At 35.5% G+C, this 19,245-nt stretch overlaps 1 protein-coding gene across 6 annotated transcripts in view; it reads right to left on the bottom strand.

Moving 5' to 3' along the window:
• Window positions 1–148: 148 nt before the first annotated feature.
• The window catches only part of LOC5579028 (tumor necrosis factor alpha-induced protein 8-like protein), a 113,367-nt gene continuing 94,270 nt past the window's right edge, over window positions 149–19,245 (bottom strand). For all 6 annotated transcript variants that reach the window (XM_021854851.1, XM_021854848.1, XM_021854847.1 and 3 more), the window contains 2 exons: window positions 2,674–2,828; window positions 149–2,604 (listed from right to left, as the gene is read on the bottom strand). In XM_021854851.1, the coding sequence (XP_021710543.1) occupies window positions 2,191–2,604; window positions 2,674–2,828 (569 nt within the window). In that variant the 3' untranslated portion in view covers window positions 149–2,190. The remainder of the gene's footprint in view (window positions 2,605–2,673; window positions 2,829–19,245) is intronic.

Here is a 19,245-nt window from a genome sequence, read left to right as displayed (position 1 = left end):
ACCCGACCATCTCTACTACCTAGTGGTTCCGTAACAGGTTCCGGGATTCCCGGAGAAGTGGTCAATTCATTCATTTGATGCAACAACATTTTCATGCAAAACACTGGCATTGTGATATTAATTTCACTTAAGAAACATACACCATATCTAGTACTCATCTCCATTATCATTTATTCCGATCAAAATATCATCTATGTTGCTTTACATTATTGGGTGATGTATTTTTGCTAGCCAAACGATACGGTTTCTAGGCGCTATACAGAATATCCAATCTAACAAACACCGATGATGTGTGTTCTTTTCTAGCGTTCCAAAGGCAACCATCCCAGGTTTTGTTCCGTTTCATTTGCACAAGTTTTCAACATTGTTCCACGTCCGGAAAAACTATTCTATTGGTTGTTTGAGTACGTATAACATTTGCCTTTTTCCATAGTCAAACAAAAAGAAAAACTGGTCCTTTTTTGTGAATATGTCCATTTGTTCGAAAATATTGATACCTAACAACTACAGTTTCTTGCACTGGACAGAAAAAAAAAAATATTAGAAACAGACGTTGAAATCCAGTTTTTGAGTTGTTATCCAATGCAGTGCATCAACACTACATCTGTGCTTTTTTTTATTTTCTGATTTATATCAACTAGAGTTCTAAGTACATTCGACGAGTTGAGGAATTTTCAATTTCACTAACGGACCACTCCCAACGCACGAGAAGGGGGATCTCTATTGATATGAGTTTCTGTTTTGCTGCGTTTGTTTGATCCATTTTGTCGATACGCGTCTAGGATGTATCTGAGATATACAATAAATGACTTAGAATATGTGCTTGCTGTTAGTCGAAATATCAATATAACTTAAAGACTATAACATTACAAGGTTGCTACATGTAACGCTCGTCCCAAATACAGTGTGCGTAGAAAGCGCAGTGTTGTGTTGTTATTTTTTTTCGAATATCTTATATGGTTGGTCACATTGACTTTCAAGTGTTTAGCATACGATCCAGAAAATTGGCAACTCTGGTTAGATTTAGGTTAAACATTAACATGCAGGTTTGGAACTTGGCGCGTTTAGAAATTGGATATAAATTTGAGAATTTTCAGAAGCATTTTTCCATGAAAGTTTACATAAAAATGTGTTCACTGTATTCCAACACACTCAGTCGCTACCAGCCCTGATATCGTTTAAACTTTCTATTTCAATCAACTCTCCATAACTTTATATTCAAGGGACCATCGAGTTATGGAGGTATCGAGTTATAGAACACAAGACCAGTGCAAATGCGATCCAAGGGACTATTGAGGTAACCATGAAAACCAACTTTTATTGTGATTTTCTAACTCGAAATTTGGATTCAGATATCGTTTAAGGGAGAGTTGACTGTATTCTGTTCACTTAATATTTCAATTTCAAACGCAGAGATGCCAAATTTATTGATTTTCTGCCATTCACACCATGTAACCGCACTTTCTTATATGTGTTCTAGGTTTTAGGCCCTATGAATGATTGAATCTGTGTCGTAATAGTGCTAAAAACAGAATATTGAGATTAGGATCCATGGTGTGCTACAACCATTCTTGGAGTAGGCACTGATTAAGAAAACTTTGTGAACTAACATCGATCAGCCTAATCAAAGCCTTCTGCGAGTTCTTCAATCAGTGCCTACTACAAATGCCATTTATGTTCTGCAGTTACTGCAGATCAATTATTTTCAAATAAACCTTAGAAGTCCTTCTGAAACACTCTTTTGTAGAACTTCTACTATCCAATCCTATTCGATAATGACTAAGACAATTTCTGCACTGCACTGTGAGCAATAATGGTACGTGTTTTGATTCTATAGATAGGCGTCTAATGCAAGAATAACTTCAATAAGATTACCAACGAAACAGCTTCAATAAGTTAATTTCAAATTTAATAGATTCGTCTTCAGCGACTGGCAAGTGACGGATCAATGACTTTGTGTTTCTCCCTATACTTATCCCATCAAATTTCTAGTGTCTAATTCAGTACATAAATATCCATAACAGCGTTAGAGCCACTCTTCATAAGCGTGATCGGCTTCGAAAATAGGCCACACAATTCCTAGCAAATAATACCATAAGTTGTTTTGCCTAATTATTATCACTACGTGCGTGAACAGCGCCATGTTCTTACATAGCACGCCCTATTTCAAATGGGAAAAAATACCACCCATTAAATGTCCCCATTCTCCATGGCTTTGTTCAGGTCGGCAATGATCTTGTCCATCAGGTCCCGGTAGGGTGACTCCTGCCGGAAGGCCGTCTCCAGCAGCGTCGGATCGCTGAAGAACGCAAACACCTCCTCGATCCGCCCGAGGGACTTATCGGTCAAGTGCCGATCGACGCACGATTTGAGCAACCCGTGCACCTCCTGCAGCGACTTGAGCAGGTAGTTGAGATCGAAGCTGTAGTCCACCTCGTAGAACGAGATGATGGCCATCTGCAGGGTTTGGAACTTGGCGCGGAACCGATCGGCCAGCTTCAGCTCGTCGGCGTTGAACTGATTATTGCGGTGGAGGACGGCAATTTTGATCACGATTTTGATGATGTTCTTGACTAGTCGTTCGGCATCTTTCTTGCTGCCGGTCTGTAGGGGAAGAAATAACAAGTTTAAGTGATTTTTTTTGAATACTTAGAACTTGCAATGCTAACTTACGTGTGTCTTTGCTAGCCGGTAGACGTTATCGAGCAGCGAAGCGGTAGTTCCGTCGATAAAGACCTTGGCCACGTTTTTACTCGCCATCCGAGAGAGGATTTTCTTCTGAGCCCGCAGACCGATGTCTTTCGCTTTGAATGCATTGTCGGTCATAACTGCAAAAAAAGGAGACATTATGGATACAAAAAATGTAGCTTTGAAAGTGATTGTTTGTAGGAATACTGAGAGTTCGACTGGGGAAAGTGGGGCAGTTTGGCCACCTTGAGAAAAAGTCGATAAAAGTGCTGAAAATATTATGGAAACTTTGGGTTTTTGCGTGATTTACAACAATTCTTAGATCAATATACTAGATCTGTATGATTTCCGTTGTCTTATAAAATTCCCAAATGAATGACGATTTTTACCGATGTGGTGAAATGATCACCCTATTTTTGATTATCTATTGCTACGTTTTCTTCTTAGCTTTAGGGTTTATGTTATTTCAGATGAAATTTCAAGATTTTAGGCAGTTTTCAAAGGATGCTCATTCCACCCCATTGGCAAAACCGCCCCGACTATCCCTAAGGGCGTTCGGCTTTGTAATTTTGTATTCTCGATAGAAAAAGCTTAGATCCGTGATCAAGCCCATATAACTCAATATCATATTCGTGGCTTCCATAGGCATAAAGCGGTGTTTCCCAACCAGAGGTCCGCACCGCAAGTTGTCACTCTGGATGTGAAGAATGCGTTCAACAGCGCAAGCTGGGAAGCAATAGCACACGCGCTTCACCGCCTCAAGGTACCGGTGCAGTTGTGTAAGCTTCTAGAAAGCTATTTTGATGGTAGGATTCTACTGTATGACACAGAGGAGGGGCAGAAAAGCGTTCGAATTACCGCGGGAGTACCTCAAGGTTCAATCCTGGGCCCGCTGTTATGGAATGCGATGTACGATGACGTACTGAGGCTGCCCCTTCCGACGGGTGTTAAGATTGTTGGCTTCGCCGACGATATCACCCTAGTGGTCTATGGTGAATCGATGGAGGAAGTAGAGTTGACGCACTCTATTTCCCTGGTTGAGGAATGGATGAAGTCTAGGAAACTAGGACTGGCCCGTCACAAGACTGAGGTGGTGGTGGTCAACAACCGCAAGTCCGAGCAACGGGCGCTTATCTCGGTAGGTGATTGCACCATAGAGTCCAAGCGATCCCTTAGGCATCTTGGGGTAATGATCGATGACAAGCTGAGCTTCGCTAGCCACGTTGAATATGCCTGTAAAAGGGCATCTACGGCTATAGCGGCGCTTTCGAGGATGATGTCTAACAGCTCTGCTGTAATTGCCAGCAAACGCAAGCTGCTGGCAAGCGTGGCGCTATCCATACTAAGGTATGGAGGACCAATCTGGTCAAAAGCGCTTAGAACGAACAGAAACCTAAAGCGGTTGGAAAGCACGTACAGGATAATGTGCTTAAGAGTAGCAAGTGCATACCGGACGGTATCTAAAGAGGCCGTGTGCATCATAGCCGGGATGACGCCCATCGGGCTCATCATCAAGGAAGATGTTCAATGCTTCAACCAAAGGGGTACCAGAGGAGTCCGCGACACGTGTAAAGAGGAAACGCTCAGAAGCTGGCAGCAGGAATGGGATAACTCCACTAAGGGTAGATGGACCCATCGACTAATACCAAATGTGTCAGATTGGTATGGTAGAAGCCATGGGGAAGTGAACTTCCACCTGACGCAGTTTCTGTCAGGACATGGTTGCTATAGACAGTACCTGCATAGGTTCGGGCACCCAGAATCTCCTGCGTGCCCCAATTGTGCTGGTGTAGAGGAAACAGCGGAGCATGTCGTGTTCGATTGCCCCCGTTTCATTGTTGTGAGAGGTCGCATGCTCACTACATGCGGAGGGGACACGTCCCCCGACAATATTATAGAGAGAATGTGTGCGGATGCCGAGTGCTGGAATGCAGTAACTACGGCTGTCACTCACATTATGTTAGAATTGCAGCGTCTATGGCGCGCCGACCAAGAGTTGGCTGCAGAGGATTAGCCCTGCCGAGGCTGGTCCCTTGTAACATTGTTTAAGTCGGCTAGGAGAAGCAGTTTGCCTTGGCTACTTCTGCTACACGTGTTGTGCTATATGCACTGGCCCCTTCCCGAAGAAATACCGTAAGGTGGTTCCGGGGAGATGAGGGTCTGAGTCCAAGGGTCATGTCGATGCACTGTTCACCACTTGAGCAATTCTAAATGAATTGCTTATGCACAGTGCATAGGCTGGTTTTAGCGGGTCGTCGTTGGTGCGTCATCCCCGCATTCCCTGAGTTATCTTCTCAGGGGATCTGTTTGCAGATTTCCCCCTTGTAAAAAAAAAAAAAAAAAGAGGTCCGCAGTCATAAGGCGTCTCAAGGGGTCATAAGTCGAAAGAAATTAATTTTGATGAAAATTCAGTTAGAGGCCGTCCATAAATGACGTAGCATTTTTTCACTGATTTTTACACCCCCTCCCCCCTCGTAGCATTTCGTCACAAATGCTGATACCCCCCTTGGAAAATACGTAACATATCAAGCAACACCCCCCCCCCCCTCCCTATATTTATTTTTATTTGTTTTCCTTAGCAATTGGGTTAAAACAAAAAAAAAACAGAAGTTCAATAAAAAGTTTGATATTAATTATTGACTGAAACGTAAGGATAATCTAACGAATAAAAGTTTGATTTGCAGTAGTGCTCAAGAGTAATTTGGAAGACAGATTTAAATAAACTTTTCCCTGTTTAAGTTGTTGGCTACATTGTATTAATTTTGCTGTTGTTACAATGAAAACAAGTTTACAGCTGAAAATATAGAAAAATGGATAAATCTTTGATTGGATTGATGAAGCTAACAGTAACGAGTTAGGACACAATAGATTTTATAATATGTTGAAAACTAATTTCTTTATATTAGAGAACTGTTTTTTGATTATTCGTTTTTAGGAAATAGATTTCAATGAAAATAATCAACAATATAGCTTAATTTGAAATGGATATTCGTCATTATTATCCAAATTGAAATCCATTTAGCAATTAGGTGCCAGATGTAGAAAAGATTACACTTGTAATATTTGGAAGGTTCAGAAAATCATAGCGATTATTATACAAATTATTTATCTTTATTAATATTTCAGCTTAACTTCATTATCGTTCCCCATACTGAAATAATCTTACATAACCTATAACAAACCAATTGAATACTAAAAATAATGTTTCTTTATATTGAATGAAAGAACATTTTCGATAACACTCGAATCTGTTGTCCAGGCTTTTCCACCAAGTTGTATTCAGGCTATTCCATCAAGAACATTGTTATTTAAAAACAAATAGATGAGTTGATTGAATGGAAATCTTCTGCAACATTGAGAGCATAATTCACGGAATAAATATCTTGTTTAGTGTAATATTTGCCAAACCGAACAAATTGTTTTTTTTTTAAAGAAATAAGCTCTTACAGAAAATATCAATAAAGCTGAAACAATCCAAGTTGTTAAAGCATTGATTTTTAATTAATTTATTCATCTTTTAATTTGTTTATTTATTTATTATTTCATTAAGACATGCATAGTATGTTCACATAATTATTAAAAGCATTAAAAATATCTGATTGATTGTACTACAGAAAATCTAAATTTTCTTAGATTTTTTTCAATCTTGTCATACGAATGTTTTGAAGCTGAATTATTATTTTATAACCCAACTTTATAAGTCAAACAAAGAAAAAAGCAGTTTGATAAAAAATAATTGTATATTATTTTTTTAGCGCCTCTCATTTTACCGACGTGATTCAAAATGCTACGTCCACTAGCTAGGACCATCGTCACAAATTCGTGAAGCCCCCCCCTCCCCCCTAAAAAGCTACGTCATTTATGGACGACCCCTTATAAATAATAGCTATCGATTTTCCAAAATCATCGAATTTAGATAATTGACATGTTTAAGCTAACTGAAATTAAGGCCGCACGGGACGTCATCATAATCACCCTATCCATTTGAAGAAGCAAATCCCAAGAACCACTTCATATATCGATGCGAAAAATGTATCACTATGATTCTATATATGTAGTGCACAACCCAATACATTTTCAGCTTCATCAATTCACTAAAACTCGAGATTTGCTTTCCCAAAGTTTTGATGATAATTGTTAGAGTGAGACAAAAGATAGGGAAAATAACACGGTCTCCCGTGTCGCCTTAATATCAACTTTTCTTAATGCCATCAAAGCAATTGTCGCTGAGGATCTGGTAATAAAAAGTGTTCTCTGGATTTCCTTCTTCGAAGCAGAACTATTATCTTTTCATTGCTTTAACATCTTAAGTGCTGTTTGAAAAAATGGAGAGTTCCTTGGCCGACTCATTATAAAATTCTCCTAATTTTGCTTCTGTGGTGTCTCAATGTTTCCACTCGAATCATTGCACTGGTAATGCTTTCATTAAGTTATCTCGGAGTTATCAGAGAAAAACAATACAAAATGCTAAGCAAATTTAAGGTTTTTTTATGGTCTCTTCTTGCCAGATTGCTTTACCAATATGTATGGATTCAAAGTGCCATATTTGCCTATGGGCTGATTAGAGATTCTAAATGTTTTTTTTTTCAACTTTGATACATTCTTGGTGACATCCTGATGGATTTCCAAAGATTGTTTGTACATAACTTGTGTCCATTATTCTCGAAATGTTTCTTCTATGGACAATCAAAATATATAGTTCTTTTAATGGTGCTTGCATTCTTTTAAGATCCTCGGAGAGTTTCAGATGTAATCCCTAGTATAATGCAGTGCAAGATTTTCTAATAATAACAATATTTTCAATCTTGTGCTTATTCTGCGTGGCGTGTGAGGTGAGACGTGTCGAATGAGGTGACAATTGTCGACTCGCTCCCATTTGATTAACATTAGTCGTCTCACGTCACTCGCGGTGAGAGAGACTCGTCTCTACTCACACGCCGCGCAGAATAAGCACAATTATTATTATTAGCTTTATTAGGGAGATTTTCGCTTTTGGCTGGTTCATCTCCATAATAGCAGTCCCATATGGGATTTTCTATATAAATGTTATGCTGCGCTGTATGGGCAGTATTGGATATTCAATAAAATTTCTCTAGAAACCAATGCAAATGCATGAAATTTTATGTATGTCACTATGACCTAATAATCTAGGAAGCTTCTTTATTTGAATGAATTAACAATTGAAATTTAAACATTGTTCAAAAGCAAGTTTCTAGGGACCGCCACACAGTGGGACGGAATCAAAAAAAGTGGGACATGTGGGTTTGCGCCAAAACTATCGGTTTTAGCGTTTTGGTGTCTTCTGCAATGTTTCTTCTTTTTAAAAGTACTTTATTATAGAAATAAAAAAAAATCGTTTTCAATTGTATACACTGAGAAAAAAAAATTAACTTTTTTATTTTTTCTCAAAATTGAAAACTACCTAAGGAAGTATTGTAGGTAACGTTATTTGAAGAAACTTTGTCGAAGACGAAAAAATTCTAGCTCTCATACTTACTAAGTTATATGGTAAAAATGATGTTAACCCCCTTAAAAATGATTTTTTTACAATATATTTTTATTTTGATTTTTTTAATTTTTACAATGTTCTACAATGTTGTACATACTCCAAAAATACACATTTTTGCTGAAGAGACTAAAGCGCTATCTCTTATTTTGAAAGAGCTATGAACTATTTCTTCTTTTTTATACGTCACCTTTAAGGGTTAACAGCTTGCAAAGTTGCAGGTAGTAGCAGTTAATTTTGACGTTATACTGTTCAGTAACTTACACACTTTCAAAACATATATGAACCAGAGCGGGATCCAATGGGATCAATAATGTTTTTTAAGTTTAACGATCTTGATGTTATAACATAATATTGCAGTTTTCAACAAATATGATGGACATATTATGCTTCTGAATAATTTTATATTGCTTTTGAGGTTCATATGTATTGCAAAACAATAGTAAGCAATTGGTTTCAATATTGGAGTACCTTTTTTAACTCATGTTAGAATATTGATTTATTTTCGGAGATGTTTCCTTCATCCAAATTTAGTTCATATTTGTTCAACAAATTCATCGAATTCTAATATTTTCTTCTGCTGGAGTTATAATTAAAGCTCATTTAAATCATTTTCTTCCCAATCTTCATCGTCGGAGGAATTTGACCAATCGTTGTGAGAAACATCTGCTCAGCTATATGTAAAGCATTACGACTGGTACAAAATGCCATCCAGTGTTCACCGTGTTCTGATTCATGGCGCTGAAATAGTCAGACATTGCATCGTTCCAGTCGGAACTTTATCTGAAGAACCTCAAGAATGTCGAAATAAGGACATCAAAAGTTTTCGCGAAAATCGATCAAGGAAATGCTCACGGTAAACTTTTCAAATATTTATGTCTTCTCAAATAATAAAGCATACTTTTCTTTTTAACAGTGTAGCAACCAATCAGGACATTTTCAACCGCCTCATGGTATCTTCGGATCCGCTGATTTCATCCATGCGAATAATTCCAAAGAGGAAAAGTATTCCGTTTCGAAAAGAAGTATTGGAATGTTTGAAAGAACCAGATGTTTCTCACAACGATTGGTCAAATTCCTCCGACGATGAAGATTGGGAAGAAAATGATTTAAGGTGATTATAAAGCAAAGCCAAACTTTGAATTTTCAAGTGCACAAGACTGGAGAATCTGGCAACAGATCGTGTGGAAAATCAAATCAACTTTCTTGCTTGCTGGTGGTGACCAATGGGATACATTTTCAATGGGAAACGCTGTTTGGTTCTCAAGACTTGTGCTCTTGAAAATTTGAGGTGTGGCTTCGTTCTATAATCATCTTAAATGAGCTTTAATTATAACTCCAGCAGAAGAAAATATTAGAATTCGATGAATTTGTTGAACAAATATGAACTAAATTTGGATGAAGGAAACATCTCCGAAAATAAATCAATATTCTAACATGAGTTAAAAAAGGTACTCCAATATTGAAACCAATTGCTTACTATTGTTTTGCAATACATATGAACCTCAAAAGCAATATACAATTATTCAGAAGCATAATATGTCCATCATAATTGTTGAAAACTGCAATATTATGTTATAACATCAAGATCGTTAAACTTAAAAAACATTATTGATCCCATTGGATCCCGCTCTGGTTGATATATGTTTTGAAAGTGTGTAAGTTACTGAACAGTATAACGTCAAAATTAACTGCTACTACCTGCAACTTTGCAAGCTGTTAACCCTTAAAGGTGACGTATAAAAAAGAAGAAATAGTTCATAGCTCTTTCAAAATAAGAGATAGCGCTTTAGTCTCTTCAGCAAAAATGTGTATTTTTGAAGTTTCTACAACATTGTAGAACATTGTAAAAATTAAAAAAATCATATAAACAAGATATTGTAAAAAAATCATTTTTAAGGGGGTTAACATCATTTTTACCATATAACTTAGTAAGTATGAGAGCTAGAATTTTTTCGTCTTCGACAAAGTTTCTTCAAATGACGTTACCTACAATACTTCCTTAGGTAGTTTTCAATTTTGAGAAAAAATAAAAAAGTTAATTTTTTTTTCTCAGTGTATACAATTGAAAACGATTTTTTTTTATTTCTATAATAAAGTACTTTTAAAAAGAAGAAACATTGCAGAAGACACCAAAACGCTAAAACCGATAGTTTTGGCGCAAACCCACATGTCCCACTTTTTTTGATTCCGTCCCACTGTGCGCCACTCTAAAAATGTTGGGAACCACTGGCATAAAGCATTATTTGTAGAAATTAAACGAGACGGTAGAACTTTAGCAGAAAGTAAGATGATTCACTAGCTTGAGTAAAGATTGAAACAGGCATGAAACATATTTTTCTTCCGGAAAATTTAAGTTACGAAGATCTTAGACTTCGCAATAGTTAGAAAGGGAACGCAATAATTCATAGAAAGTTTGCAATAATTCATAAAGGGAACGCTCATAGAATTTTTCGCTGCAGATCAAGCTCTGTCCCAGTTTGGACATAACACTTGATGAAAATTACTTTAAAAGAAGGGAAAATTTATTTGCAAAATATATAAAGGTCCAAAAATTTATTACTGCAGCATAATGAAAAAAATAGCCCACATATGAGAGCAGATTATTTTTCGTTTAAAATGTTTAAGGCTCTAACGCAAAAAAAATCTTCTCACAGCATATTTCGAAAGGAGATCATGCGTTTGCAAAAGAAATAAGTTGAATATTGTCAGGTTCTAAAGTAATTATCATTACAACAGCACGTCTTGCAAAAAATGATAGACCAGCAAAATATAAAAATGGTTAAAATTTAGCTTCACTAAATAATAAAATTCAAAACAGTATAAATATAAAGAACAACCTTTTTTTAAAAGAAGGCAAAAATTATGATTAATCAATTGAAGATTGGACGACAAAATTTATTGCAGCATAATAAAACGAAAAGACATCTACAATTGCGCTCAGAATCATCGAAGTGTTTGTGCTACTTTTCCCCGAATGTGGTTTCTCCAAATGTCGGTTCCGGGAATGCCTGTTCATCAAATGACCCTTTTCCCTGAATGCCATTTCCCCGAACGAGCGGTTTCCCTGAAAAGTGGTGCAGATTAAATAGGTGCTATAATAGTCTTCAGCAAGGCGGGTTCAGCTTTGGCTACAGAGTACAATGAACCAGCCTTGGTCTTCAGTCACTGGATAGTGAATGAGAAAGAACGATATCCAATCAAAAGAAGGAGGTATTCTGTCATTGTCGATTACACACATGTTGGCAAAAATGCTGAGCGCGGTAAAACTCGAAAGAAATCAAATAAAGAAAGGTGCATATTAGATGGCCAGTTCGTTCACCACCCTGAAATGTATAAAGTGCTAAAAACTTTTCGGGACACGGGATGAGTGCTAAAAACTTTTCGGGACACGGGATATTGGGGGAACTGGCGTTCGGGGAAACGACTTTCGGGGAAAAGTAGCACAACCCATCGAAGTAACTGCAGTAAACGATGTCTCCATTCGCTGATAACTTGAGCACATCAATGTTATCGAATGCCACCCTTTTGTCTCATGGAAGCAATAAAATATTTAAAAAATATAGCTCCAAAGAACAGCCTATGTATAAAAGAAGGTGAAATTTATTTAAATTTTAAATCAAAGGTTTTTATACCTATAATTATAGTTTCATCATATTTAGAAAAAAAAAAATCTAGAACGTTTGAAAGAAGGGTGAATTTGTGCTATCAAAATCTTAGATGCAAAAATTTATTCCAATAGCGAAACTTAAAAGAAGAATGAATATTTGAAAGAATGGTAATTTCTGGGTATATAATAAAATATTATTGATAATAACTTTCCTAATATGCTTTAGTTTAATCAAGAGCATATGATTGTTGAATAAAGTATCATTTTGTATCATGACTCCAAAAACAAGTGTGATATCATCAGAAAGATTCAATAGAAACGTAAAAACGAACGTCATCTTAAGAAATTCTTGATTTCAGACTCATTATGCCAAACGACCATTATGCCAAACGACTTTATGCCAAATGACCATTATGCCAAACGGCTTTATGCCTAACGACTTTATGCCAAATGACCTACCACCCCTTAAGAAGATATATGAATAATTCCGTTGCTGGTTTTGATCATGTTACTAAGCAAATAGTGATAATGTGATAATATAGTGAGATGACGTTATGGTGTCGAATAAGTCTGTGTGGTTAATGGTAGTAAGCTATAAAGATGGTGATTATTAGAGTGATGATAGTTGGTGATATTGTGAATATTAGTGGTATAAGCAAGGACCCTACTATTATTTTAATGAAGATAATGATATTGAGTGTTGATATGATTTATTATTATGAGAAGTTTTATACTTTAAACTTGATTAAGCAGTAGTATTGTGTTGTGGCTGGGTTATAGATGTGATGTTAATAATAAAATTGGTATATATAATGGTGACGCTGTTAGTAGAAATTCTGTTGATCATTAAAAAGGTGATATCAATACCAGTGAATAGTGCTATGAAGTAATCTAATAGTTATCAAGTGAAGTGATAGTGTGAAAAGAACGTTTCCCACCTCCTACCGCAACCTTCTGAGACAGATCGCAACAGTGTGTTCTTGGAAGCCATCTTTCCTTGTACGTCTGGTGAACTGCTTCAGAAGGATTACGTCCTCTTTCCTATCTAAAGTCTAGTTTAAAGCTTCGGACAGTATTCACTGTACGGCTAGTAACATAAAAAAATCTGCCACGCGATATACGAATGATCAACGGCATAAAGGCCTTAATACTGTAAAAGTGTTAGCACTGAGCTGAAAAGTAGGCAGTTGAGACGTAACGCCAGAAAGAAGAAGAAGAAAAGCTAAAACATCGTGGAACAACATGATTATGGCAAATTTAGTTTATTGAACTGCAAATATATAACTCCGATTTATTGGTTGTATATTCATAGAACTAAATTTGCGTTTTTCGTGTTACCGTCAAGCTACCATTCACCGTGCATTTAAAAAAAAAAATCTGCACTTCAGAAAATATATCATAATTTACAGCAGTGGTCCTCAACCTTTTTGAAGCTGCAGCCCCTTTTGAATTTCTACAAACAACCCGTGGACCCTTGAAAATGGATGGTTTTGAAATAAATATTTATGCAAACCATTCAAAGATTTCAGAATGATATTTCAAATATAAGTACTTGTCACTTGGCAGGCGTACCAAGAAAATCACGTTTAAAATTCATCACAGACAGAATTTGAACACAGAAATTGGGGAAACGTATTAATTCAGTTAGTTATGAACCAACAACAACGATTTTAGTATCAACATGCAGAAATTTATCTACGCATCGATAATATTCAGATAGTTTTAAGGCACCTCCATAATACATTTTGAGTTTACTTAGTAAAATAGTTTAAAACTTAGCAGTATAATGTATTTACAAAAAGTAAGTATTGTAGCAAAATATGAGCCTTAGCCTTTGAAAAATCTAAAAAATTCTCCTGTCAAAGTGAAACAAAAGTTCCAGGAAAAAGTGATAAGATATTCACAGGAGCTCATTGAAGATTAAAGTTTCAAAAGATTGTCTGAAAAGTTTATTTTTGATATTTTGAGGGACTTTCTGATTGGTTTCTCAGGAGCAACATATCGGCCGTGGGATGACTTCGTTAAAAATTTCACCAAGAACTCTCAAAAACCATTTTATATATATCCGTCAAGTAACTTCGCATAGATCTACCAATGATCACTATTACAAATAACATCCAAAGAGGTGTAAATGGAAACAGTAAAGGTTTTTTTTTATCCTGTCGATAACTGCCAGGGACAGAGGAATCTTTCGAAGATCTCATCAGTAAACTTGCAGAATCACAACTGACAAAGATTAAGCAGCAAATGTTTTAAAAATTTCCTATATATACCTCTACAAACGATCCCAGGTTCACTTTCGAGCTCACACTGCAGAAATATTGAACAAAGTCTAAGAAATAAAATTAGAACGACTACGTACAAAATAATTAATTCTTGTGTGCAATATCATATTGATAGAAAGAAATCAAAAGTAGTTTATCAATATTTGCATAGTTATAAAACGAAAAGTGAGTTAAATAATTTAACAGTTTAAGTTCTTGTAACAAACTTGCTATGAGATATCTTACATATATTCATTAATGAAAAAACGTTAATTATTCTCAATGGCTTCGCGGACCTCCTGATAAGTCGTCACGGTCCCCTAGGGGTCCGCGGACCACCGGTTGAGAAACCCTGGTTTAAAGCGAACTAGAATATCGCCACGGAACGTGCAATTATACTACAATTTAGGGAAAAATATAAAATTCGTGATGTATAATAGAAATACTCAAAAATATGTTTACAAATGTAATGTTAAGGTCGCCTCGTACCGTTCTATATCACCGTTTACCGTGTAGTAAAAAAATATGTTAAAGTAGTTAAATCACGACATAATTTAATATTATCCAAAAATTTTATGCCTTTTACACTGATGCACGATAATAGGAACCATGAATATTGCATTTGTGTTTCGACTGGAACACAAAAAATAATTTGCATAAAGTCTAATGGCTCATATGACGAAACACATCTTACTTAAAGTATCTACAGCGATGCTCTAACGTCAAATTGAAAAATGTGAATTATTGGCGTTTCTACTAAAAGTGTTAACAAATCTCATTGTAAAACAGAATGTACATGATTTTGACTGCTTTATTCCATCAGTTTGATAGTATTTTGCTGACAAAAAAAAATGTGGGGATTGTGTGAATATTCTGTAGAAATCAGTATATACAGTACTGGACAGAATAAAGTACGCATTGGCCGTTTTTACATACAAAATGGTCAAGTTTGGAGATCTGAATCTCAGCTTTTAGTGGTCCGATTGATCTGAAATTTTCACCACAGCCTAGATATAACATAAATTTTACTCAATCAAAATATCACTGCATTTGAAACACAATCTTTTAAATTATTGAAAATCTCTCAATTTGAAAAAAAAAATGCAAAATTTAATTTTGAAAATATTTTGAAAACAATTAGTTTTACCGAAAAATGATGTTCTGCAAACTTGTGTGTCTTATTAAATTGTACATTTTTGGAAAAGGACATATTGCTCTAAATATTTTCATTTAAAAATTATTTTTACTTTAAAATTTTGTCATTTTTATCAAAATTTGAGATTTGCGATAACTTAAAAGTTCGTTAATGAAAAACTATAAATTTCTAGCCTAGCAAATTTGAGGTTACTTTCAAGCTGCGGTGAAAATTTCAGGTCAATCGGACAACTAGCAACCGAGATATAAGACTCCAAACTTGATCATTTTGTATGGAAAAACGGCCAATGCGTACTTTATTCTGTCCAGTACTGTATGCACGGTAAATGGAGGCCGCACGGTGACTGGTGACTTAACGGTACTTTAGAAGTAACTGTTGGTACCGTAATCCGGGGTTGAATTAATCCCAGGGGCGAATTTTATCAGATTGGTATCAAATGGCAATTCCTTTCAATTATGTTGAATATCTCGTTTGCATCACAGATATTCTATGTTTTAAAGTTTAGAGGCGTTTAATGCCGATTTTTACAAAATTTATTTTTTATGTCGTTAGTTTTACACAGTAATATAAGCAGTTTTTTATGTGTTTGCAATACTGTTAGAAAAGTCAGTACTGAACAATCCGCTAGTCCTAAGTTTATGTGCAAACTTTGCATGTATGAATTATTTTGTAACTTTAAGTGTGATATGTTAACTTGCTTTTTAAATGATACAACAACAAAAAAAGCATAGTTTTTCAATAATGAAACCTTTTTTCTCAGAAAATGTGCTTATTTTAAGGGAATTTGCCTACATTTAGGCGAATTTAAGTATGATACCGAATTGGAAGTTATTTGTTCCTCCTCGAGTATAGCAGTAGACGATAAATAGACTCTCATGATGTGTTGCGAATTATGATTGTTACAGAGAGCATTGAAAGATAGATACTCTCAATTTTACCAGGTGAATTAGACTTACACGGCGAGTTAGGTATAATGACAAAGTTAGCAATACTGTCCAATACTTTGTAGGAAGTTGGGTTGAGATTGGATCATCCTTCGCTAAATAATTATAAAATTAAAAACCACACAATCCGAAATTCCACAACAGTGAACGAAAACCTTTCACCAAATGCTTCCCGCCTTATTTATTTTCAATGATTGCCTAATATCCAAAATCGAATCATTTGCCGTGCGAAGCCGTTAAATGCAGGCAAGCGTGAAAACCCACGGTTCACCGCGTCCACTCTTTGCTGCCGTTCGAAGCAAGCACTAAGAGGGGTTTCCCGGTTTCCTGGCTTCTCTGTCAGCACTCGATTCCGAAAGGCAGATGCTTGGTCAAAGATTTTCCACTCATTTCTTGGAAGGATTGTTTCCAAAAATAGGCGTAACCGTTGATATCTACTGTTTGACCGGGACATTCGTTGCGTTCGATTTCCGGTGGGTATGTTCAGGTCGGATTTTTTTTTCATTTCGCTTCCTTGTGCATTTCATTTTGCGTAAGAAAGATTTGCATGAAGTTGCAAACATCAAAATTCTGAGATTTTAGTCTATAATATTTTACAAATTCGAACTTCATTTCAAGTTTTGGTATTGCTATGCTCCTTGCTTCAAAACAGAATTTGATAAAGTTTCGAGAGCAGAGGGATTCCACGGAGGCATGCAAGTCGATTCTGATCGACCATTTCAAAAATATCTGAAACTTTGCACAGTTTTTCAGTTCCATCTAAATCGTCATTTTCCGATATCAAATCTTCAAGTTGAGTCACGACAAACTTTTCAAAAGGGTGTATGTGAAAATGGTTCAAATATATTTACAAATTCGAACTTCATTTCAAGTTTTGGTATTGCTATGCTCCTTGCTTCAAAACAGAATTTGATAAAGTTTCGAGAGCAGAGGGATTCCACGGAGGCATGCAAGTCGATTCTGATCGACCATTTCAAAAATATCTGAAACTTTGCACAGTTTTTCAGTTCCATCTAAATCGTCATTTTCCGATATCAAATCTTCAAGTTGAGTCACGACTAACTTTTCAAAAGGGTGTATGTGAAAATGGTTCAAATATATTCAAAAAGCTGCACAGCAAAAACGGTTCGTTCGATTGTTAGACAACTAAAGAAACAAAGTTAGACAACTAAATAAAGATTCCAAAAAAAAAAACACAGTAAAAAAAAATTTTTTTTGCATTAAAAAACATCATTTTTGTCACAAAAACTCTAATATCTCAAAACCCTATCGGAATACCAACGTAATTTTTTGAGGGAAAACGGTCCATTATATTAGCTATCTACCATAAAAATTTGGTGATGGTAAGCCAATAAACAAAAAAGTTATGACATTTCAAATATTTCACAAATTTGACACTTAGTGAAATTTTTTTTTTTTTTTTTCATTGGTAATTTTTTTTAGGACCGCAGTTTGTTGCTGAATTTTTTGTTAAGGGTACCACATGAGGTTAACAAGTTGTTTTCATGATATTTTATTTAATTATTCATAACTATTATAGCATCTATTAGAAAGTTAGACGCGATCCAGTGTTGTGATCTAAAGTCTTGATAGTGTCATATTTTTATTGTACGTAACTGAAGAAAAATTCTCTCAATAGTGTTGAAACCTTTTGATAAAAGAAACCTATAAGAAATCTAATATTGAAGACAAAAGCTACAAAAAAAGTTTTCTATAGAGGGATTCCACGGAGGCATGCAAGTCGATTCTGATCGACCAATTCAAAAATATCTGAAACTTTGCACAGTTTTTCAGTTCCATCTAAATCGTCATTTTCCGATATCAAATCTTCAAGTTGAGTCACGACTAACTTTTCAAAAGGATGTATGTGAAAATGGTTCAAAAATATTCAAAAAGCTGCACAGCAAAAACGGTTCGTTCGATTGTTAGACAACTATAGAAACAAAGTTAGACAACTAAATAAAGATTCAAAAAAAAATACACACAGTAAAAAAAAAAATTTTTTTGCATTAAAAAACATCATTTCTGTCACAAAAACTCAAATATCTCAAAACCCTATCGGAATACCAACGTAATTTTTTGAGGGAAAACGGTCCATTATATTAGCTATCTACCATAAAAATTTGGTGATGGTAAGCCAATAAACAAAAAAGTTATGACATTTCAAATATTTCACAAATTTGACACTTAGTGAATAAATTTTTTTTTCATTGTTAATTTTTTTAGGACCGCAGTTTGTTGCTGAATTTTTTGTTAAGGGTACCACATGAGGTTAACAAGTTGTTTTCATGATATTTTATTTAATTATTCATAACTATTATAGCATCTATTAGAAAGTTTGACGCGATCCAGTGTTGTGATCTAAAGTCTTGATAGTGTCATATTTTTTTATTGTACGTAACTGAAGAAAAATTCTCTCAATAGTGTTGAAACCTTTTGATAAAAGAAACCTATAAGAAATCTAATATTGAAGACAAAAGCTACAAAAAAAGTTTTCTATACAGGTATACGACTAGTTTACCTGCAAAATGTTTACCTCGTAGAGAACAAGGCGGGTCTATACCCAGGTGATCTAGTATACGTAAAGCAGGTCGGTTTTCTCGGCGCTGGTTTTCTCCACAAAGTTAAAATCTGATTACACCTGGGTATAGACCCGCCATGGTAGAGAATAGACTTTGTTAATCATATTTGGGAGAAAGCGAGTAACTTCAACAACATCAAAAACATGATAGGTACATACCATGAACATACTCACGAAAAAGCTAAAAATATACTACCACTATGGTTATAAAAGATTTAATTGTAAAATTTTTCTTCAGTCAAGCAAACGACACCAAACTAGTCAGTAAAAACTTAAAAGTGATTTTGTTTATTAAAATCTAACGAGCAACATGAGTAGTCGCTTTCTCAACTGTTGCAGGCCGTTTGCAGAAAAAAAGTGTTCGAAAGAGCTACGAAATCTCACCGAAAGCACCATAGATAAACTGAAAGCGGCTGGTTATGCTCCAATGTCTACATTGAATACAAATTTACGCATTTGTACGTCCTGTCGTTTAAACGTTGACAAACGGGCAATC

This window comes from Aedes aegypti, chromosome 3 (assembly GCF_002204515.2).
Source record: "Aedes aegypti strain LVP_AGWG chromosome 3, AaegL5.0 Primary Assembly, whole genome shotgun sequence".
NCBI classification, from domain to species: Eukaryota; Metazoa; Arthropoda; class Insecta; order Diptera; family Culicidae; genus Aedes; species Aedes aegypti.
The sequence above is the reverse complement of the archived record's forward strand: the minus strand, read 5'-3'. Positions and strand labels throughout refer to the sequence as shown.